The sequence below is a fragment of the Melanostigma gelatinosum genome (assembly GCF_949748355.1).
Source record: "Melanostigma gelatinosum genome assembly, chromosome: 13".
Lineage (NCBI taxonomy): Eukaryota > Metazoa > Chordata > Actinopteri > Perciformes > Zoarcidae > Melanostigma > Melanostigma gelatinosum.
In genome coordinates, this window is record NC_136646.1 from 16,938,988 (window position 1) to 16,963,069 (window position 24,082).

Here is a 24,082-nt window from a genome sequence, read left to right on the forward strand (position 1 = left end):
AAACCACTTAAAACACTGCTGTTCTTGCAGGAAGACGCAACTCCGCAAATATCGTTGACGCAACTCAGTATCCTTTTGAGGCCGTGGTGATCTTGAAATTAGTGAGTTCCGACACTTGTACAATTTCCGCAGCAGAATCTCAATGCCACGCCACAGTTCACCATTTGATTTCCTTCACGTGATCGTCTGACAAGTCTTCACCACAGCACCATTAGAGAGTTACAGAGACTTACTCATTCTGTCCAGCGCAACATTGCAGTGACCACATGAAGGTAAACAACTCTGTTTAGTAAACTAATGTTTCTGTTGGTTTTGTAACTCGGTGGTTTAACTGTGATGTGTAAAGACCTGCAGTAGCAGCGGGGGTCGTGTCTAGACCTGCTGGTTTTTACATCCACCAGGTGGGAGGGGGGGATCAAAGGTGCCTGATTGAGGCGTGGGTGTGGTGTGAACTCTGACCCTTGACATTTTGGGTTTCACATCTTCAGGAATAAAACAACCTGGCACGTTTCAGGCAGGTTTGCGCACACACTGTTCTCAGAATAATCGGAGTTAAGTGATCCAAGCGTTCTGCAGCTTTTAATGTCACTGACAAGGAAACAGACAGTTAGACTGAGGTGAGACAGGCTCACAAACTGTTTGTTTGTTGCTGATTTGGAAACGCGAGCGCTCACTCCTTCATTCCCACTTCTGTCACCGCTGCTGACGTTTCTTGAGGTAAGCGATGCCACCTCCGCTCACACATACGCGATTGAGCCACAGCCCCCGCAAAACGCCCATCACCACCGATGGATCACTCAACACACACACACACACACAGCTGAGAGATTTTCTACTCTTGCCTCTGTCCTCCTCAGACAGGAAACCTCAGTTTCCACTCCTCCTCCTCCTCCTCGGGGCCTCTCATTCCCTCTTTCTCTCTCTCTTTACTCCTCTATTCTTTGCTTTTGTTTTTCCTCACGTTCACCGCTCAGCTTCCGTGATTCTCTTTCACGCTCACCTACTGCTGAAACCTCTACCTGGCTTTAATGGAACGATAATTCCCAGGTTATTTACACGATTCACACCATTTCTTCAAGAATAATGAAAGCAGTAAATATAACTCGCTCACTCTTACTGTCACTCTAAACCTCTCCCCGTTCCCCTCGCCCCTGTTGCAGAAAAGCCCACTGGATCGCACACAGGATTACGTAATAGCAGCATGCATGGAGCCGCTGGGGATGGGCTACCGAGGAAAAAGACAAGTTGTTGAAGCACTGGAGCCACAACGCCTGAGGTGCAGAGACAAAGTGACCATGTGCCCACATGCTTTAACCCAGGGAGGAATAAGTACAAGATTGCCACTTGTTCGTTTCGGTTTTTAAAAAAAGAGAAGAGAAATATATCACCCTCAAAGTGTGAGCATGCCCGATCAAGAGATAACGACGCAGCGGAGGAGAGGAGGGGAAGAATCTGAGACAAAACACACGAGACAGGGGTGACACAAGAGGGAAGGGAAGAAAAAAGGGAGGCATAAACGGATCGAAGGAGGGAGAGAGTGCAACAGGAAGCTTCTCAGCGAGCTACCGATGGCCTCCAGCCAGAGTGTTCAGACACTGAGGAATTCCAGGCAGAGGGCAGGCGGGGAGGGAAGGTGCCAGGAGGGAGGGAGGGAGGGAGGGAGGGAGGGAGGAGGGCGGGTCGCACTTGTGGTTTGTTGTCAAAGGGGACTTCTACATGAGAAAGGAAGAGCACGCGATCTCTGAACAACAAGTGATACCTCAACATTAACATTTCTGTTAGGATGCAAACTACGACACGAGCAGTCTGACACTAGCTTTCCTTGCTTTGGTTATGAATGGACATCCATACTGGATACAAAATCGAAATACTAAGTTTACGAAATAAAGCTTCTCTTTGACTGTTTGTTTGACAAAACAAGAGATTTGATGTTGTCACCTTTGGCTCTAGGATGAATTAAAACATGACCGGGAGACGGTTAGTGCTGCATAATTATAGTTTGACAGAAAACACTCCACCAGACTCTGCATCTTAATAGCATCCAGAGAGGCCTGACAACAGCACAGCAATTCCACTTAGTCTGTCGTACAGTGAGATTAAAGCCACGAATGATCCATGAACAGCCATCAGACTGAGATTTCACATCGTGTCAGGAAGCCTTGTGACCTGCTCAACCCGGGTTTAGTGCACGACACAGTGACCCGACTTGAGTCTTGGTGGGGAGGGGATGGATGGGCGGGGAGGATGACGGATGAATTTCAAGGGAAGTATGCAATTACTAGATACATATAAATATGCTTTTCCTCTTACAAATAAGAATTTGACTTCAGATATGCAAAGCTCATGAGATTTGTTTTTCATCATGTCATTTATTTGAAGGGGCCAGAGTGTGCAAATTTTTTTTGTTTTGACAGAATAAATGAAAAGAGAAGAGGGGGAGACTAGCTGCACATTGGCATGAGGCTACAGGAAACTTCCCCCAAGCCACAGTCAATTTATTAGACTCCCTAGTAGCTGCTATATGACATGAACAGTATGTGATTGAGGGGCCACGTGTTGCAACATGTGTTTTCAGTCACTGGTTCGTTTTTATCCCACCTACTCCCATTCAAAATCCGACACACACGTTTTTAATCAACGAAAAAAAAACGGGTTCAATCTACACAATAAGATCAGCGGTAAACAGATACAACTCCACGGGACAATGACTCCGAGTGTTTGAGCTGTAAACCGACCCCAACGCTCATGCTTGAGGCACTTCGCACGACGGCACTGTGGGCTCTGAAGAGCGGTGAGTAATCTTACAATAACGTGGGGCATTTCACAACATCGCAGTTTCATAGCGCAGCAGAGGGGCACCGGGGGGACCAATGAACACAGCAGGAGACCTACGACCGTCGGTGAGAGGAGCGAAGGCAGGGGGAAGAAGAGGAGAGAGGTATGTGTTTGTCTTTACACTCAGGAGATTTGAACACATCTCCTCCCCACCCTGGCTTTCTTTGACCTCCCACTAAGTCGGCTGGGCCTCTCTAACTCCTGCAGGCCACCGAATGCGTTCCCTCCAGCCCCTCGCTCCTCCTCTCTCGTCTTCGCTCTGCCATACTTCCTTAGAAACACAAACTTGCGTGATCTCCCTCAGCCCTATTCCCTCTCAACTCCTTCCTCGCATCTTTGGGCTGTGTCCCCATCGTCTTTCATCGTCTTTCTCCTCTTCTTCTCCCTCATAGACCCCCGTCTCACGTGTCTCTCTCTACCGCTACCCCCCCCCCCCTCCTCCTCCTCCACCCCACATTTTCAGTCCATTCCTGTGGCCTCTCCCCACAGGCAGTGATGCAATCCTCCGACTCCTGCGCGCAATCACAGGGTCTGGAGTTGGCTGGCAAGCTACAGCAGGGGCGTCACCGCACCCTGCTCAGTAGGAAAGCAACAGGAGAGGAAAGAAAAGAAGACATGAAGCCAACGAGAGAGGAAAAACTGTCTGAGACTGTCAGAGTGGTGGCTCATAGAGGAAAAAGCACCGTGATAAAAGTTTACAGCTCTCTTTTACAGTTTGTGCATGTTCTCAACTCAACTTGGGGTAAACATGTTTATGTTTTGTGTGGGGGGGTTGTCTTGACTGTTGTTTTCTTTACGGTACGGGAGGAACTTTTGAACGGATGTGATTCTGGAAGGCAACATCCCAGCTCGTTGCCGTCTCATCAGCCCACTAACCAGCTGTGTCTGTTTTGCTGGGGTTGCTGGATGGGGTCTGTGTTTCGGAAGTGATGTTTCTTTGCTACTCCCACACAAAATGCTGTCATTCCAGCTGACTCACACCACCATTAGCATTATTCTGACAGCTATACTGGCAGCATGAAATCCAAGCAATATTTTCCGGAGGTGTATAGCTTTGTCAGATCTGGCATTTGAACGTAATCTCTTGAAGTTACACTTTTCCAAACAAAAGTCAAATTTTCTCCATATTTCATTGCCGGGGCAGTGCAGGTGGCACGTGTTACCACTGTGGTGTATAATGGATAGGCAGTGGTATGCTAAGCCCCGTAGAGACGCATGCATGCAAAGAGTGATCTTATCACGCAAAGTGCACTTAGACAGGGATGGAAAGGGAGGTTATAGGATTTTATAGGGCCAAGCTTAGAGCTGAACCCTTGTGATGCCCATGTGCAGATGTGCATGCATATATGCACGCACACGTTCGCCCCTGGCTTGCCGGCTTTTGTAGAGGCAGACCTCCCCTGAAGGCAGCGGCAATGAGGTCAGGTTAGGAATGCAAAGCACTGGCACCTGCCACCTGCCTAAATCTTTAAAATACCAGGTTCTCTCAGCACACACGTACAAACAAAAGGCCACTCCCTAAATCCCAGGGCAGGGTTTAAGCCTGAAGAGAAATGGCTTCAGCCCAAAAGCGAAGCGCACAGGTGTGCACCACAAAACCTAATGAAGTATGAAAGTATGTCCCTGGATAACCACAACTTCAAGCTGCATAACTGAAGGCGCTGCGGTTGAACTCAACAGTCTTGGATTTTCCCTCACTGGTGAAAACGCAGCACCAGTTCTAAGCCACTGGGTAGGAGGGAAAAGGTCCAGAATTCTCTTTTTCTTTCTCTCTCTCTCTCCCACACAGTTAACAGCAAGCTGAGGGCAGATGAATAGGGGTGACATGGTGTATGGAAACTGTGGTAAGATAAGCAGCAAACCCGGGGTACATTTCAGCACCAGTTGCTGGGCCAATGACAACTTCAAGAACCCGGGAAAGCCATTCAGTACACGCACACACAAACACACTGATTGTACAGCCGTACAGACCGTGTATACGTGTATTAGTGGACAGCATGCCGTCTGCGCATTGCCGAGTTCAGACCAGTTCAGAGCGCTGTGGTACCGCTCCAGCTTTGGGAGGGGTGCGCCTGTCTCACAGTCATTTCCTGGCCGGGAATATTATGGCACCACAAGCATGAGAAACAAACCCCCTTTCGCCTTCACACGCTGACCCCAGCCACTTTCATTCGACTTGCAACTCAATAAGCCACCGGCACATAGCGAACTCCCCGGGAAGCAAGTCTTCTCATTCAAAAGCCGCAGTAATACGATCCCAACAAACAGCTTTATGCAACACGGCCTCCGGGAGGCTGGGGGGGCGGGGGGGCTACGCATGGGTTGGGGTGGTGGTTTCTGCGCTCTTCATGGCTGTGCGGTGTTGCTGAGGCCAATCGGACACGTCTATGGAGTCGTAACTCTTCTACCTCTTTGCCCCCACAATTTCTGGATGGCCCCCCCGCCGTCCCCGTCCCCGGGGAGGGTTTGGTCACACCTGTGCACCAGCTTCGCTGCTCAGGACAGGGAGTGCCTCCGTTACTGTGTGTGTGTGTTAACATGCGATTCTAAATGTGTGCACGTGTACAGAGAGAAGGCACAGGACAGGGTCTCAGCTTCCAAAAGATAAAGAAAAGCATGTTGAAAAGGGGAAGAAAACAGGAAGAGGGAGAAATACAAAACAGCAGACAGCAATTAGCAGACGGAGTGACGTGTATTTGTGCGAGTGTGTCGCGGGGGAAACACACACTGCAGGGTGATCAAGGAGCTCCTGCTTCTTTAAATTTGGGTGTGCCCCCCATACTGTGTGCTATAGCTCCATTTCAGCCCCCTCTGCCTCCCTCGCCATGATCTCACATATATATATATATATGTACACACAAAGCGGGTGTTGTCTTTTCCTTGTGAGGCTGTGCCAACTAAACTGTGTTCTCCCTCCTCACATGGAGCGCCTGCTTTCTCTGAGGAACCCTCCGCCCCGGCGTGTCCCCTCCCACCATGGCTGGCATTGAGACAAGGTCCATATGACAGTCTTTTCTCCCTTTATCTCCCTCCCGCGCCCTTTTTCTTTCTGTATTTCGGTGTTCTAGCTCAACTAAGTGACAGGCTCCACCCTACAGCTTTTATCTTTTGCGGCTCCATCCGAGAGAGAGAGAGAGAGAGCGAGAGAGAGAGAGAGAGAGAGAGAGAGAGAGCGAGAGAGAGACAAATGCAAAGGGACAGATGGGAGGGCGAGTGAGATGGCGACAGACAGAGTTGAGCATAATGCTGTAAAATGGAGACGCACTAAACTCTTGATTTGAATATGTTGGCGTGCGTGTCATCTGTTGGAAACATCAGAAAGATCTGGAGCCGATTCCTCTTTTGATTTGGCGACACACACCGAACAGCGAGGGACAATAAATGTGCCGCGGACAAACGCAATCGTACAGTGTGTTGGCAGAGTTGGACAGAATGAGCCAAAGAGAGGATCTCAATTAAAAAGGTCAGGGTCATGCTCTTACACACTCTTCTCTCCTGAATCAATACTGACATTTAGAATCAATTAAGAAATAGCCACGCTCACGCTGACTGGCAGCACCATTTATTGAGACCCGAGCAAACAATGAGCAGGGGCGTTTAGAGACAACGCACGCCGTTACAGAGCCAGACCGGCTGTGTCAAGGTAGTGACTGGTCCTTATTCCAGCTGCCACTAGAAGTTAATGATTTAAACTTTGAAGCAACCAAATTAAAACAGTGAGGCTATATTTCAAAGTCGTATCTGAGGTCAGAATAAGTCTTCATTTCACAAAATGTAAACCTCAAAAACATTTCCAGATTACATAAGGCTCCCCTCATAAGAAAAGAAACAGCCACGGTACATATGAATTAAATTAGTGCTGGCAACATCTCTACACCACCACAGAGAAAGGTAAACACAAAAGTGGGAGACGAAAATACAAGGGAGGGACGAAGGAAAAGAGGGAGCAGAAGCAGAGTTAAAAGCGAGGAGGAGATGGAGTCCCGGGGAGTCGGGGATGAAGGAGGAGGAGGAGGAGGAGGAGGAGGGGGGGGGGGGGGGGTGAAGGGGGCAAAGTCTGGAAGCTAGCTGACAGGACTGGATATGCCCAGACAGGGAGCCGGGCCCAGACTTGAGTCTTATTTGAGTCTCAGAAATGCCTCACCCGTCTCTCCCTCATCCCCTTCTTTAAAAAAACCCATCAATCCCTCTCCCCCGTCTCTCTCCCCCCTTTCTTTCATCTTCAAACAAGCAAACACACACACACACACATATACATACCTCTGAACTGCTGTCGTGCTATTGATGGTAAAGTGGAGAATCCAGGGTGTTGGCCAAGCAAGTAAATAATAACACAAACCAGCTGTGTCTCTACTTAAACATGGCTGTTTGCATATTACTGCACAACTCACAGCTTACTGAAGCTCCCAGATATCCAAAACATCCAGCTAGATCCAAGTTGACCATCATCTATCAGTTAAATATTTAAGTATGTTGGTGGGAAACCCAAAATGGACTTTCCTCTAATCCCTCCACCCTTTCTCCGACAGCTGCTTTACGTTGCTGTTATCCTTTCAAATATTGGCGTTCCTCCTGTATTCTCTCTTTAACTTTTCCTCATCAAGTGAGCCCGGCCCCAGACACGGTCTGCGTATATTGTCTGAAGGGCTCTGCGAGCTGAAATTCTCTCACGATGGAAGCACTGAGCAGGGAGCGCAGAAGGAGCATTAAAGAGAGCGAGCAGAGGTAGGGTGGGGTGGCTGGAGCGAGGCACTGAGTTGTCTGTGTTTATTTTGGAAATGCAGGCCTGCAGACTTGCAACAGAGGAACTGACCCCTAAACTTCACCGTGGCAGATCCTCACAGAAAGAGCAAGAGTCCTGTGCTGGTTTGGGACGTCCCACACAGGTGATTTAAAAAATAAAAAAAGGGTAGACCATATCTTCCCAGAGGGAGCATTTTAACCCACCCTGGGGACCCAGGAATGGTCTGCTCCGGGAGGAAACAGTGAGGCCGTGGGTGATTAGTGGTTACAGTTTAACTGGAGAAAAATGCATGCTTGGTGAGCCCGGCCAGCCAGGGAGCAAAGCGGTATGCACTGGTCTCCTTCAGTTTGCAAGTTAGTGTGAGTCAAGCTCTGTATCCGCTGTATGGGCCCAGGAGTCTGGCCGTCACCCCACGTAGACACATCACACTGTAGCACTCCAAAGTATGCGTGCGTCACCTGCACACATGCCGATGATTAGTGACGAGAGATTCTATCGGAAACAATGCACAGAGCTGAACTGTAACGATACGAGAGCTGAGAGAGTCATCCGCTGTCATTTCCGAGTTTAACTCTAGTTCAGCCAATGAATCAGCTCTGTTTCAACTTAGATTTCAATTCAATTACACTCATGACTTCAGTCTTGTGGCTCGTTGGAATTTCCCTGGTTCATAAGCTGCAAAATAACAAAAGAATTTGCCAAAAACTTGAAATGATTAACAAAGTGTGGGGCTCCTGACCACCACCAGGGACCTGAGCACGGATACTGTATCATGCACCATGTCCTCTCTATAGCTCATCCCACTGAAGGGACGTCTCCTGTCCCACATCCATCTACCACCCAATCAAAGGTCAAGAGCTGGGATGTGCAAATCCATTCAACGTGACATAACCGACCGTTAGTCATATTTCATCAGGCACCCTAGTGGAGGAATGACAAATTGTCTGATGGGGAAATCAAGAGTGCTACAGAGGCCCTGTCTACAAGTGTAAAGGACATATCCGCCATGGGGATCCCTGTGAAGATAAATGCAAGTGTGCATCAGGTGCCTTGTTTTCACTCCATGCTGCCTCTTCCACTGACCACAGTAATCCTCTCTCCCCTGCTGCTGAGTTGCCTTTCAGCTTGACCGTAATCCTCAGCAGCTATGAAACCCCACTGTGATATCAATTCAAACACTCACACTGGCTCGCCCACTGTAGCTTGTACCGCTTACATTCCACCCAATTACTGGTAGCGGTCCTCATCCTCCTCAGAGTTTCCCCTCCAGTGGAAACATATTTTATTGGCCCCGCAACAGGCCGACAACACTGTGCGTGAAAAACAAAACCTACTGTCGTGGATGTCGGATGAGAGTTTCTTTGTGGTACCATATTCCCAATGTATAGGAATCAACTGAATGTGCTTCTTTATTACATCAGATGCGGTGCACTTTTATTAGCCTGGTTTAAGGCATTAAGTACAAGTGCACTGTGGGCTCCCACTGTTCCCCTACCACAGGCCTCGTGGTTGTTCTGTGACGCAGGAATAAGCCATTAGGGTCCACCTTTTCCACCATAAAGCAGCTGCCTTACCCTCACACAACTTGGGACTTCAGGGGTATGATGTCAGACAGTTGTGGTGGGGCGTTAAATCTTAAAGGCACGGTAAAATCGGGGAGGTGGTGACCGCCACACCCATGATTTGATTTCAGACACTGGCGTGGTGGAAAAGCCTTTTTGGTAGATCTTCTTGTGTACTAATTGCAGCAGATGAAGCAAGTCGGTGTCAAACTCTGACCAAATCTCTGTGCAAGCTGTTGCATGTACATCTGGCCAAGCATGCAGTCAGGATGAGAAAATGTACAGCAAAAAAAGAAAAAAAGACTGCCTACACAAACACACACACACATCCTGAGAGTGTGGAATGCCACCAGGGTTATGCACAGCTGGACCCCAGCGGACATCTGGCTATATGACGGTGCTGAGAGCCTTTTCTCTGCAGTGACTCAAGAGCTGTGTAAGAAAAGAGAAGTATCACGGATATGTGCCGACGCTGATAGACGTCTCTCTGTCTGTCAGACGGATTCTGTGGTTGAACTGAGGCTGAACTGTTCAGCTGATTGGATAAACAATGCGGTGAGCAGGCTGAGGATGTGCGGAGCACCTTTGCTCACAGTTCAGAGGGGGGTTATGGATTAAATAGCAGGGGCCTGGAAGAGGGGGGGGGGTCAATGTCCTCCCTCTGCACAAAGCCTGTGCGGCCTCTTTCGCTGCTCCTCTTCCCCACATACTCTGAGAGAGGTCCAGTGGGCCCAAGGCCAGACCTCCTCCAGCCTCATATGATATCTGTGTGACGGTTTCTCTCATGCACCCGCACGCTACATTGTTCCTTAGAAATAAACAGCCATCCTCCTCTGATCCAAAATGAAACTGCCCGAGTGTGCCTCGATCTGCATTGTGGCCGATGCTTTTTAATGACCAGGCCTTATTCCACTCCAGCACAGGGCTTGTTAGGTCTGCCTTGGCAGAGCTCGACTCTTTCCCCTGGCATCTTCTGGAACAATGGGCCCATGGGAGGCAGCCAATGGGGAGAAGGTCCATCCCAAACCCAGTCCCAGTGTGCACACAATTAGGCTTAGGGACAGTGGAATTGCTTAATTGGAGGAAAACAGCTCTTTATCTAGGCATGTGTGCCTGTGCTCATCCTCGCCCCCCTGCGCTCCATGATTGGCCTCAACTAACGGAGAATTGGTCAAAACAAAAATGGTAATATGGCAAGACAACGATTTCACAAGTTCCAGTCGTAGTTTGTGAGACGTTATTCGGCATAAATAGCTCATGGTGGGCCATATATATATAATCAAGGGTAAACTCAAAACAACTAAGCACACTTCCTCACATACAACTTGGTGACATGAAAGAAGAACATATTTAGTCTTTCATGTGGGAAATCTGAAAATTGGCTTCTTGTTCTATGGGTGTGGACCTCATGTGGTGGCCACAGTTGTATTTACCAACATCCCATCATGTTGTAAGTGAATGTCAGCAGTCTGTAGACGTTGAACTCTTTTATCAGATGTTGTGACAGAACATCAGAGAGCTCAGTACAAGCCTGCATCTTGCACAACAGCTGGCTGAGCTGTGATGAACGCCCCTATACAGGGCAGGATTTGTGATACTGCTCTAAAAATGTCTAAGGGTTGCGGAGGGGGGGGGGGGCGAGTTTGAGAGAGGACGCGGACATGCGGTTGTTGAAACAGGTAGCGACGCGGTGCGTAAATGGCACAGACGCCGGTAAAGGCACGTCCGCCGCGACTGGCCTTACATATGACAGTGTTGGGAGTCCAGGCTGCAGTATATGGGCGCACCGCTGGAGAGTCTCCGAAAATAGGTCACTACCCTGTTTGAACTCGTGCAATTTTTTTTCCACATGGTAGCAGCACACTCCAGACCAACGTGGACACGCATGACAACAGGCGCAATGTACAGGACTGACATTCAAAATACAGGCGCTCCGGGCTTACCTTTCGGGGGAAAATGCCGTGGATATGGCCGAGATATCTCCGACGTGCCCCCCCCCCCCCCCTCTTACCGGCGCAAACTTCGCACACAAAGTCCTGTGGCTCGAGCAGCGTCGGTGTCAAATGACTCCTCGTCAGTTTGTCGCTTTTCCTTCGATAAACGCGAAATACAGAGCTGATACGTCTTGTAAAAATAGATCTAGGTGTCTGAAGAGGCGGTCCGTTCCCAGATCATTGGCAGGATTCTTTCTAAGCATGGGGGGGGAAAAAATACATAAACTCAAACGCAGCCGCGTATTTGACTGCTGGTCGTTTGAATAAAGACTAATCTATGGAATGACAGCCTTGTCTGTTGCCGTGGGATGATATATTCTGCATGTCACTGGAAACCCGTCAAAAAAAGTGCAAACACCCAAATCCGTAATCTTAACTGTTCCCGCTGAGGAAAAAAAATAAAATGAAGACCACCGGTTGTGTTGTGCATCCAAAAAAAAAAGCAGGTGATGTCTTCCTATATTCAAAGCGCATCGCTTAATGGCAACGCTGGTCAAGTGGGGGTTTCCTATGGGTGGTCGTGCTTCTCCTGACGGGGTGGGAGGGCAGTTGAAACCAGAGGGATGGCATGAAGTGGTGGGTTAGGGTGGATATAGGGCGGGTTGGCGACGGGGTGTGGGGTAGAGGGGGAGGATCGTCTCCTTCTTCTTCGGTGCTTTTCCAGATGCCGAGGTGGGGCTGTTTGCGTTCCTTTTTCTCGCAGTTATCCTCGTGTCTCTTCTGCCTTTTTCTTTGCTTTTTTTTTTGTATGATGTGTGAGCCCTCCAGGAGACGCGGTGTTGGTGGTAGTCTCCCCCAAGACCGTCTGAAGCGCATAGACAGTCGCCCGGAGCCCAGCCAGCCCGTCAGGACCAGCCCAGAGTCTGCCAGCTCAGCGCATGCTTACTGCTCCGCCCCTCCACCATGGGCAGTCCCCGGCTCCTCTCCAAACTCTCCCTCTCTCTCTCTCCGTCCTCATGGCCGTGTCTCTCCGCCTCAGGTCTCCTCCATCAACAGGCCCTCATGAACGGTAACGCCCCTCTATTTCACTGTCTGTTGTTTTGCAGCTGGCCACCACCTCTGTCTGGCTAATAGTTTAAAAGTTCTTCTTTTTGCTGTAACTAATTATATTTCCACCTGCATGAATCAATGCAACACTTGCGATGCATCAATGCAACATGTGCGACGGTAAACCTGGAGGAGAGAAGATTCAGACAATGTCTAAGTCAAAGGAAATTACAATTTAGATTCTAATTCACACCAAAATGTGCATTATTCTTGTAAACCGCATAATATGGTGAACACAAAATGTTCAGTTGTTGTTGAGATGAAAAGGGTTTTGATTCCATTTTGTTGAGTTTGGAGTCGATCTGATGAACAAATATCTTGTTCACCGTGTTCACTCAAAAACAAACTCTATTATTGCATCAAGAAATTGAGAATAACCATCTGGAAATCTGGTGTTTCCTGTTTGCTAAAGCAGTCTTCCTGTTCCATGTCAGTCCGATTTTAATGTTGTAACATTTATGATTGGTGAGCGTAGCTGAATATTACAAAAGTATCCACAGTGAGTTCATTGTGTCACACGTGTACACCAATTAGAAGACATCACTGACAACCTCAAAAGCAGCCATCACTTACCTTAGTTTGTTTTTTTTCAACATTGAAAGATGCCGTTTAAACTAAAGTGGTGTTGCATACAGATGTTTCTGTTTCGTCAACCCTTTGGGATCCAGTGTTTCAGTGATGCTGGAGTGAACATCTGTGCCACCACTAGAGGGCCTACAGCAGCCTGTTAGGAGATTTAATCAACCCGGCAGTCCTTATTCATTGGCACGAATTGATTTGCCAAGCCTTGTATATTGTATTTTGAGGAAAGCCATAACCCTTGAATCATTTAACATTTCGAAAAGAATGATCAAGTCCATAAATGTATCTTCCATCTGTGAAGAATCAATATTTTAGACCTCATTTTCAAATATAATGTCAACAGCTCAGGTTTCTGTGCTTTGGTTTCAGAAGCTATAAGTTTAACAATTCAGTGGCCCCCAATAAGACCAAAATATGACTTGATTAAGTTTCATGTTTAATTAGTTTCAAGGGTTTTAAATATTTAAGTTCATTATTAGTAATAGGCTACATTATGCAACTATTGCATGGAGCCGATGCCGAACTAGTATATTTCACTATCCTATTTAGGCTCAACGTGTGTTTATTGGCCGAGAAGTAATATTATATTCGTTTGTAAGATGAATAATATTGTTTAGCCTATTACTTTTTAAAATATAAGCGCCTTCTGTAGTTTCTCTTAGAAATCACTGCCATGGTTTCTTGCAACTCGGCTGATCCAGATGTGTGAACAGCTGTGTGAAAGCAGCTTTAAAAGACATGATTATGTAATTGCTTGACAACTTACATCCGCTCCAGTAAGGTGGACTCATTAATAAAACGCCACCATGCGCCTCTAACAAGGATACAGCTTTTCATGTGTCCGGGTGCATAAACAACCCAAACTCGCTGCTCCCATTTTTGTGGCTGGTATCGCTGTTTGCGCGTCGCAGCTTCTACTAAATTCGGTAATACTGGGGTTTATCCTCCTGTGCTGTCACTGTTACACCCAAAATGGGGAACGGCAAAAACACATTCGGCCGTGTCCGTCAGCGGCCTGTCCCTGGAAGCCCTCCCCGGTGGCTGTTGCTGTGCAGCTCTGCCAACCCGTCAGCTGATCCCTCTTGTTCGCTTATCGCAGCTGTTGGAGTATCCGCGCCTACAGCAGTCCCGCTCTTTATTTACTACATCACTGTCACAGTGCAATCTACATTTAGGTTATTGCTCTAATTGTTTGGATTTTTTTTTGGGTTCATAATTATACCTGTCAACTTCATTTTAAGGAATGCTCTAAATGTGTACGGGTTGAAGGCGCTCGTCGTATTAATTTCACTGAAACCATAAAAAGGGGGGAAACATATTTGTGATTGATAATCACCGACTGTAGGATTCGTGCATTGCTCTAACTAAACACTGTACAACACATTTAATCATAAATGAGCAGCCAGTGTTTCGCAGACATCCATATTAAAGGCATATAATCCCCCTTTAACCCTCACGCGTGCGTTTCCTCGGTGGTGTATTTATGCGCTAAATAGTCCTTTGTTTACATGCAGTCCCCCGTCTCTGCGGAAGGAGGCTTTTGGAGGCGAGTGTGACTCTTACCAGCTGTTTCCCGCCTTGAAAGCCACCCGATCAGCTGCACACACACACACACACGGTCATGCAGAGGGAGAAAGCAGAGGGGAGGGAGAAAGAGAGAGAGAGGTAGAGCGCCACACACAACGAGGGAACCCCATCAGCTGGAAGTCGAGTAACATTACAACTCTCAGCAGCCTGAAACTACATTACACAGACCGGGGATCTGTACGTTCTCTCAGGATCTAACCCACGTCGGATAACGGGACTTCTTGCTCCATCACGTCATAATTTGTCTTTGATTCTACGGAGACTGTTTGCTGTTTTTTTTAAGGAGGTGGGGGGGGCAAACTGGCGAGAGGAGAGCATGGAGTATTTCATGGTACCAGCTCAGAAGGTGCCCTCCTTGCAACATTTCAGGAAAACGGAGAAAGAAGTGATTGGAGGTCTTTGTAGGTGTGTATACCTGTGTTTCAACCAGCACGCCGCGTGCATTATTCATCTGTTTTGGGAGAAGACGCACTTGGCCGACTGCGCTGAGGCAACATGCTTGATCTGATCTGTTATTGTGTACACGACCCACTCACGGGGGAGCTGCGGGCATTACTTATCACCAAACACTTGTATTTATTTGCGTCCGAGCAAGTGGGGGACCCGTCGCACACCTCAGCATCCACCGCGGGATGTTGATTCGCGCATTTTGTTGCGAAATCGGCGTATTTTGTAGCGAACAAACATAAACCACGTGGTTCCGTGCACACCACGTTACTACTCCGCTACAGAGCGCACCTCTGCTCTATTTATCCTCAAATTACCCCCCAGTGTCACCCATAGGTGCAGTGATTCGCGTAAGAACCGGAATGATTTTGCGAGCGAGTGTTATTCGGTGTGAGGGGGGGTCTAGTTTTGCCGTGCGGATCGCCGATTTTTGCCGAGAGCGAGCTGAAGTTATTGTGGGTAGTGCGGCCATGCTTGTGGCTTGAGCTAAAAGTGATGGGGGGGGGGGGGTTGTCTGGTGCTTGTTCCCCGTTCATGTCGCCGTTTTTCGTTTATTTCCAATGTGAAAATGTACAACCGCTGTGAAAATCGCCCCCCATCTGAGGCAGCGATAGTTTCTGCGGGTGTTTCCGCGCGTCTCGTTCGCTCATTCGAGTCGCCTCCACTGCGTATTTTCATCCCGCACCTCTGCCATGCTGCCTGCCGCATTGTTATAATGGCGGAGGACACGGGAAGTCTGCTTGGAAGCACGGAGGTGGCGCCGGGCATTGTGATGAGGAAGAAGGGGGTTTATTTCACCGTTTTACGCTTAAATGTATTTCCTTCCGCGTGCCCGCTAAAAGGGTCACTTAGCGTGCGCGGGGAGGCAGGGGAATTAAAAGTGGTGTTATTAATAAGGGGGTGTGTATGTCGCGGAAGGCCCTTCGATACGTCCGCAGCCCTGTTTGAAGAGGGAGGCGGAGGGATCTGTTGCTGGTAGCTGTTGGTAGTGACGCAGGCGTTGTGGGAGATGTAGTCCCTTTTAACATATATTTTTTTTATTATTCATTCCTCATTGTTAGTCTGCGGAGAACATGCTACATAACGAGGAAAATCTACCCCAATTTAACCCGGAGTGTCATAAATGTTTTTCTTTGACTTAAAATGACTGGAAAACGACGCAAATTGTTGTGCGTCTTGATTACCTTAAGCTGTAGAGCCTCTATTTACATCTCTTGTATCTTCAGCTGTGTCACTAGTATAATATATAAGAAAAGATGATATCTAACTAACTACTATCTAGCAATTTAGTTTCAGCCCAACAACTAATGGTTCATTGAATTGTTGATTTATATGTAGGTTTAATTTTTGGACTATAAAATATTGGAGAAATGACTATTTCCTATAATGTCTTCAAATATCTTGTTGTTACAACCTGACACTGTAATATATGAGGCACTAGAACCATCACATGTTTGGCTAATTTGCTTGAAAGAAATGACATATGTATTGATTATCAATATACTTTGGGGAATAATCAGATTTGTTTTGATCGGTTCAGTTTTGTTTCGCTACCCGGCACGTAAACTCCTGCTTGAAGCTTTGATCCGCTCTAATCGTGTCCCAGACTGTTCCTCTGGAGTGGTTTGCGTGATATGGTAAAGTCTAGTTTTGGTCATGTTTTGGCAGTGGGTGTGTTTGCTGGATATGCCACTGCAATGTTGGTAAGTGTGTGTGTGTGTGCGTGTGCACACACTCCTTTTCACGTCTGTGGCTGCACAATTGTTTCCAGTGTTTGCACTGAGGCAGCTGAGTCAGTACAGATAAGAGCTTGGCGAGAGAGGGTCCCAGAGATACTAAGCTGGATACAGAGTTTGTTAGAGGAAGTTGGCTTAAAATTTCCCCTCAACTGAATTGCAGCATATTGTGTCTTTTCACCACAGCTTTAGGGGGGGGGGGGGGGGGTGGGTATTAGCAGGCTCAGTGCGACTCTAATTACATCTCAACTGGAGTTATAAGCAATGGTGGCACTTTAACGATGCTTTTTTTTTTTTGCTTGTAAGGTGTCTTGAGAAACATCAGTACTGCTTTTTATTGTCCACGCAGGAAAAACGTAATTGATAAGACATGAAAAACAAATGACGTCTAAACACCTGTGTAATAGCAGCAATGTGTTTTGCATTTCTTGGTCCATTCCACTGAGATATTAAGGGCTCTGTGAATTAAAACACAACAGTAATGTGTCTTTCAAAGATCACAAGACATAAAATATTGACAGTAAAAGACGCCGGCAGAAACACGAATATTGACCGTGGCCTCAACAGATGACGTCACAAGGCAGATGTGTTGCGTGAGACAGGAACACTGTGTTCATGTCCGTATACGTAGCTTTGATGGAACACATGGAGCCAAGAAGCTCATCCACTGTAAAAAGTGGGAGTAGAAATAGGCAGATTGTGATCATTTGGGTTTCCAAAAAAGAATATCGCAACAAAAATGAAGGTAGCTGGAAGATGTTTGGCCATCAGCCTGGATGGGTCCAATGGAAGTAGACTGACCTGTACATGGATGTCAGTCAACAAGTTAGTATTCGTTATAAATGTGTTATTGGTCATGTTTTGGTTTTATTTCATTGAAAAATTGACTTTCTGGTATATAAAAAAAATGGTTGTATAACACTTTGTATGGTTCTGGCCCTTGCTGTCTTTGGATTAGGGTTAAAGTTCACTCTGTAAGGGTGATGCTGCTGAAAATGTTTTATTCTCTCCATTTGTCCAACTAACTGCTTTCCTCCCCCTTTCCTCCCCCTTTCCTCCCCCCTAGTCTGGCCAACATTCCTCTGACCCCAGAAACAGCCCGGGACCAGGAGAGGCGAATTCGCAGAGAGATCGCCAACAGCAACGAGCGTCGGCGTATGCAGAGCATCAATTCTGGATTCCAGTCACTTAAAACACTCATCCCACACAGCGACGGAGAGAAGCTCAGTAAGGTGAGTCACGACAGAGGTTTGAACGAGGTAACACACGCACCTTCACAGCAGACCTGTCACAGCCTTCCTCTTCTCTCTTCCCCAGGCTGCCATCCTGCAACAGACGGCAGAGTACATTTTTACTTTGGAGCAGGAGAAGACGCGCCTATTGCAGCAGAACAGTCAGCTTAAACGAATCATACAAGTAAGGCATCGCCGTGCGAAACCTGGAAAGGCTTTACCGGGATCTTCTGTCCGTCAGGATCATCGGTTTTAAGTGTTCGTCTGAAACGGATGTCACATTTCTGTTTGCTCTCCCTAGGAGTTAAGTGGTTCCTCCCCTAAGAGGAGGCGTGCAGAGGAGAAAGACGAAGGGATTGGCTCACCAGACATCCTGGAGGAGGAGAAGACCGAGGACTTGAGGAGGGAGATGATCGAGTTAAGGCAGCAGCTGGAGAAAGAGCGCTCAGTCAGGATGATGCTGGAAAATCAGGTAAAAGGAACAAACCACGACATGTAACGCAGTTCCAGACAATCCTAAAGGTCTGTGTTCCAGACAGATGCAGTGACTAACACCTTCATCTCCTGCTCTGTTGCGTGTCAGATGCGTTCCCTGGATGACCAGTTGTACCCAGAGCAACTGAAGGCGATCACCCAGCAGGCCCAGGAGCACCAGACCCAAACACAGAGCCTCCGTCTGCAGCAGAACAAGCAGCTGGAGAGGGACCTTACTCCGGCCCACAGCCCGCAGGTTAGAAACGTTTGCATACGAGTGTGACTCGCACATAAACTGTTGGATCCTTTTTGAGACTTTTGCTGGTAAATTTCACTTTTTGTAATCGGTTAACTTCCCTCAGTCTGATGTACGAAATCCATTCATCTGGCAGCTGGCAACACAACTCCCCTCCTCCATTCTGTGTGTAGCTGTAAACGTTCATAGACTTCTTTGAGTCGATCACGTTGAAGCATAATTGCTTTTTAAAACACTTGCACACACGCGTGACACGTGAACTAGTCTCACAGCGCACTGCAGATCCCACCATGTCCAGAGTTGGACTCGTATTTACAGCGTGTCAAAGGAGCAGCTCACGCATCTTCCTGCCCCGACAGCCACAGTATCCCGTTTCGTCAGACTAGCCCGAACTGAACACGATGCCAAATCAATTGGGAGTGCGCTGTCTGCCCATCCGCTACTCGTGGCAGCTGGGTGCTGGTAATGAAAGATGATTGATCGACTCTGCACGAGACACTTTGTGACTCGCCAAGCAGATCTGAGCCATATGGCCTCAAATCAATATCTCCGTGACTTGACAAAATGACCTCAGCAACGAGGAATTACTGGAAATAAAATGACTCAAATAGATCGTGGTTTTTTTTTGTTGTTACAATCATGGCTCCATGACAACTAAAAGCTTGATCTGCTCTAATATCACATTTTAACGTTTCTGTATTATTGGAAAGCATCAAATCTTCAATCTATAACAATGAAGGGAAATTGACAAAAACGTCAACAAAAACTTCACGTACTAACTTGTTCTGGAGCTTTCAAGTGCATCTCTAGTTATTGGATGTTTTTAAGTCATACAAATAGTTGACATTGAGATTTATTTTTCTGTTCAAACTGTTCCCAATGTCAACAATTAATAGAAACAGAGGCGGGTTTTAATGAACATTTATATTGCGAGTTGTTCAGCGGCAGATTGGGCGGCCTGACGGATCCGTCAATGGGAGCGTAATCATTTGCACTAATATGGGCTTGTGTGCTGCTTTTCGGCGAAGCTCGGGTTGATCTAAAGCACCACGTGTACGCAGAGCGCTCATGAGAAATCTGAGCAGCCCTGACATCCACCATTTCAGAAAAAAACTAACCAGCGCCCCCACTAAGTTTCGGTTTTAGAGGCAGCCGTAAAACACTCGCGTGAAACATCCCAAACATAAGCACAGGACACCATTTAGGTTGATGAGTGATTCCTAACATCTGGCCTGGTTATTGTTCAATATGCCGACAGCTGTATTCCCAATTTTGTGTGTGATATAGTGCCTGTGTATGTGCACACCTTAAGCATGTTTGTATTTCTATATATTTATGGTAGTTTGACCGTTACAATATGTTCTCACAGTGTGGTGCTGACACGAGAATATTGTGTCATAATTCCTCCTTTCCACCAGGTGATGGCCCCGGCTACCCCCCCTGCACCTACACACCATGCCACAGTCATCGTCCCTGCGCCTGTGCAACCCGCCCCACCCCATCACGTCACCGTGGTCACCATGGGCCCGGCATCGGTTATCAACACGGCGTCCACGTCTCGACACAACCTGGACACCATCGTTCAAGTAAGGCGGGAGTAGACCCGCGAAGCGTTTTTACGGTTGGGGCGGTTTTCCACATCCGAGCACCAGAGGGTGCCGTCGTCACTGACATGGCTTAATCCTCTGTCTCCAGGCGATCCAGCACATCGAGGGCACCCAGGGGAAGGCTTGTGTCGGCGAGGAGGAGCAGCGGAGGGCAGTCATTGTCACTTCAGGGCGCGTCGTCTCCGACGCGGCGGCCTCAGACACGGCCTCGAACAGCGACGGGCCCGACGACTATTCACTGCCCTGAGTTCATCCCTGACGTCTCACACGGCGTACACTTACACACACACACACACACACACACACTTACACACAAAAGGCCCAGGCAGACCGGGGCTGCAGGAGGCTTCAAACCCACAGCACCTCTAGTTCAGTGGACATGAATAGGGCTGGTAGACAGATCGAAGCACTCCTTTTTTGTTTTTCTTTCTTTTCAGTACACACTCTTACGTGCTGTGTTTTGTGATAGGCAGCCCAAATAGGTTTACACTCGTACATGCAGTCTCCTCTGCGTCTGTTTTCTGCTTATCTTAAACTCCCCTGCTCTTTCACACACAAACAAACTCATTCCTCTCCATTAATCTAGAGAGGTTATTAGAGTACCTACTTCACTGACTGATCTATAACGACCCGTCATACTGGACAGTAGAGTGTCTGCTAAACATCACCGGGCTGTTCTGGTCATTCGTCCCTGAAGCCACGTGACACAGCCCAGCAGTGTGGCGTCATCACCACCCCGACACCGGAGCGTTTGTTTTTAAGATAAACATCCTGTAAACCTCCTCCTCTGAGCTGTTTGGACGGACACTGAGCCGACAGGACTGTTTCAAAGTTCCACCTTTTTAGACTTCTGGATGAAAGAATATGTTGTTTTACTCGTGTGAAGTCTTTTTCATGATTTGTTTCTTTAAAGCTCCCTCATCCAGCAACTTAAAGTGATTGTACTGGAGGGGGGGAAAACAGCACGACATCAATGGGGGTTTAAAAGCTGTTTTTATGGCTGACTGGTGCTCAGAAAAAATTAAGCTAAGGTTGGGAGGAGAAAGTGCGCTTACAGGTTTATAGCTGTATTCTTTCTTATTTTTTTTGTTTGTTTTGTTGCCATTTTTTACTGGGCTGGGTTCCCAGTAATCCCACATATGTATTAGGCATGTTCTTCTTTTTACTCATGGCCTGACAAAAAAATTCAGTGCTCTGACATGTCCTGACAACCTCCCCTCTTGAATTTAAAAGCATGTAGCTTGTTAAATAAGCTAATCTGTGGGGACTTTTGAGTGATTTCCACTTGTTTGTGTGTGTGTGTGTGTGCGCGCGTCCCAATTTGCGCTTTGAATCAGCAGGGCTTAGCGGTGTCCCAGACTCTGGCAGTCCTGCGACAGCACAGCTTTTGTCTTGAAGTTGAGGCAGGCGCATATGTGCACACAACACACGTACAAATATGACTGATATACAATCACTTGTTTGCGCAATCGTAAAGCCCGTTACAGTGTAGCTTCTTGTCCAACTGTTGGGACATCTATCAAAGCAGACTATACTTCAAATACAAGGAAAGGGCCCGGTGAAATAGTTTGAATGTGCCATGGAGGTGACTGGGTTGGCCACACATGCTCGATACATTTGTCCCTTTTTGTCTGGTGGACCATGTTATTTACACGTTTCTGCTTAGACCATACGTTAAATGTTTTTGCCTGGAACTGTTGGTTGACAGATGGACATAAAGACTCGTAGAGAGAGGCAGCAGCTTGCCTTACTCGGAGCCCGTGGGTGCAGGGAGGCACTGTGAAGCCAGCCTTAACACAGCCTGAGAGATGTACCTGAACACTTGATCCGGGCTGGTTGGTGGCCGCTGGAATCCCTCTGGTTTCCCCCTCGCCTTTCCAAACAGGCTTGTAAACACACCCGAGTGTATTAGAACATATATCTCCGTGGTATTTTGTCTATTTTTCTCCGTTTTATTATGTTTGCCACAAACATAAATAGGTTTCTGGTGTGTACTAATGCATGCAAGCTCTCTCTGATATTCCAAAATGCATCCAGTACTCTCGGTTAGATTCGCATGTCGATTTGCAACCGTTGGCCCCTTCGTGTGCACTATTAAAGCCAGAGCTGTGGTTAAAAAAGAAATTCCACAATGAAATGTTGACATTCCATAAACTTTTACCAATCGTTGTCAGGTTGAAGTGAAACCTGGTCTATTTTGATATTAGTCACATTTCGCCCCTTTACACACATTACTGCTATTATACGATTGCGTTCAGGGACCGCGTCATCATTAGAGTCCTCTGCATCAACGCATAGATGGAGCTTTGAACTGCTGGACAGATACCGCGTTCAATTGAATGCAATCTCATCGATCATGATTCATGTCATGGAGTTGCCCTTTAAAGAAATATTGATGTCAGCTGCACTGAAATGAGTGACACATCTGTCGAATTGAATCATGGGACATGTTTCCCGGTCCTCATCACTAGAGGCGGGGGATTCCTGGATCTTGAAAATGTGTTTTTGCAAGCTCTGCTTTTGTCGAGCCCTGTGCTTTTTCTCTCGAGTATCTGCATTTGATCGTTTTTCTGCTGAATCCCAGACCTGTTTTTTGTTCCGTCTGTGTTTTGTGTGTTAGGAAACGTCACGTGAACATATCGACTTGTCAGATGAGTAGGGTGGGCCTGGGGATCGTTAAATAGGGTCATGATTACAAAGCACTTACTGTACTATACTGGAGTCCGCCTCTTTCGTTTGTATGAAGAGGCGTCTCCTCAGCTGAAGCTCTTTAGGTAATGAGTAAAAGCTGCACAGCTGTGTCCCCCTTTTCCTCCAACATCTTGTCCCGTTTGCGCCTCTCAGCTTTTTATTTTTATTTTTGCAAAACCTTTAATGCTAACATTGTTCATCAATTGTCAATATCTCTTGTGCCCCTTCACATTTCGCTCCCTCCTCTTGTCTTATCTGTAACTTTTCTTTTGTTAGACCTGTGCATATGGTTGTCAAGAAGCTATTTTGTGTCTTTTTGGTTTTGTTTTTAAGAGAAATGTTTTGGGGATAAAGAGGCTTGTGCCTTTGTAAAGAGAATAATAAAGTTTGTACTTTGTTTTTTACGCATTGGGCCCATTGTGTGTGTCTTTCTCTGTGTTTTTTTTGTGTCATTCAAATACGTATTTTATTCTTAATATTGACTGTTCATTGGCGCCGACAGTTTTCATACCACGAATAATGATGTAACCAGCTGAGTTTGTCTCCTCTCCGGTTATGGTTGGCCGTCACTCAAGCAGTACAGTTGATACACAAGTGTCTATTCCTGATTGGTGACTGGTTTTAAAGCCCCTCCCCTCCCTCTCTTGCTTAACAGCTCATTGCTAAATTAAGATCGCCCACCTTATCTGTGACAGTTCAAATGTACACTAGGGACAGTAGATGACATGCATTCATGCATCCTCTGACATGCATTCATTCATTCCAGGCCTCCTGTTCACACACTCACACGTTCATTCAGAAATACCTCTGTTTTGTGTGTCCACAGAGGCTCAATCATTTCAAATGTTTAGTATCTCGTAGCAATCGATACGTTCATAAGCATAGACAGAGTTTCCAAAAACAGTTTACTGTATTGTTAATATGTTCTGGCGCTGGTATGAAATTCAGTTGTGGGATATGGACCAAAACGGCTAACATTTTAAAGTCACCTCAGTCATCTCTAATTAACAAAGAATTAATGTTCACTGGAATTTATAAAAGCTCAGCCAAAGCACAGTTTTTCTCATCAACAAATCATCCCACCACCAGTGAACGTCCTGAGGATTAAGGCAGTTTTTACGCACCAAAATGAACACAGTGTATTGTTTGGACGCGCTTCCCGAATCGTATGAGACGGACTTGCACGAGTAAGAAACGCCTGCCATATTTGGGGATTCATTTAGAGTTGAGATGTTGATTCCAGAGGAATTGTGAGATTATGTTCAGCCCAGTATGTCTGCTTGAGTGT

At 47.0% G+C, this 24,082-nt stretch overlaps 2 protein-coding genes across 3 annotated transcripts in view; one reads left to right on the forward strand and one right to left on the reverse strand.

Annotated features, from left to right (window-relative positions):
• The window catches only part of glis2b (GLIS family zinc finger 2b), a 12,675-nt gene extending 5,568 nt beyond the window's left edge, over positions 1-7,107 (reverse strand). The window contains 1 exon segment of the mRNA XM_079281148.1: positions 7,096-7,107. The gene's annotated coding sequence lies outside the window, so the exon portion shown is untranslated.
• A 3,985-nt stretch (positions 7,108-11,092) lies between these two features.
• tfap4 (transcription factor AP-4 (activating enhancer binding protein 4)) lies at positions 11,093-23,133 on the forward strand. Of its 2 annotated transcripts, none has more exons than XM_079281149.1 (7): positions 11,093-12,144; positions 17,601-17,766; positions 17,852-17,950; positions 18,068-18,238; positions 18,350-18,496; positions 19,915-20,082; positions 20,192-23,133. In XM_079281149.1, exons 1-7 carry the CDS (start codon positions 12,014-12,016, stop codon positions 20,348-20,350), a joined length of 1,041 nt encoding a protein of 346 aa, XP_079137275.1. In that variant the 5' UTR covers positions 11,093-12,013; the 3' UTR covers positions 20,351-23,133. The 2 variants fall into 2 exon arrangements, with proteins under 2 accessions (XP_079137275.1, XP_079137276.1); XM_079281150.1 differs by lacking the exon at positions 11,093-12,144 and adding an exon at positions 14,431-14,756.
• Positions 23,134-24,082: the final 949 nt, after the last annotated feature.

Excerpts from the sequence above, each read along its gene's own strand:
- tfap4 (XM_079281149.1), top strand. The coding sequence starts at position 12,014 with ATGCTTACTGCTCCGCCCCTCCACCATGGGCAGTCCCCGGCTCCTCTC. Across the intron at positions 12,145-17,600 it reads TCAACAGGCCCTCATGAACG|TCTGGCCAACATTCCTCTGA; the intron begins GTAACGCCCCTC and ends CCTCCCCCCTAG. Across the intron at positions 18,497-19,914 it reads CTCCGGCCCACAGCCCGCAG|GTGATGGCCCCGGCTACCCC; the intron begins GTTAGAAACGTT and ends CCTTTCCACCAG.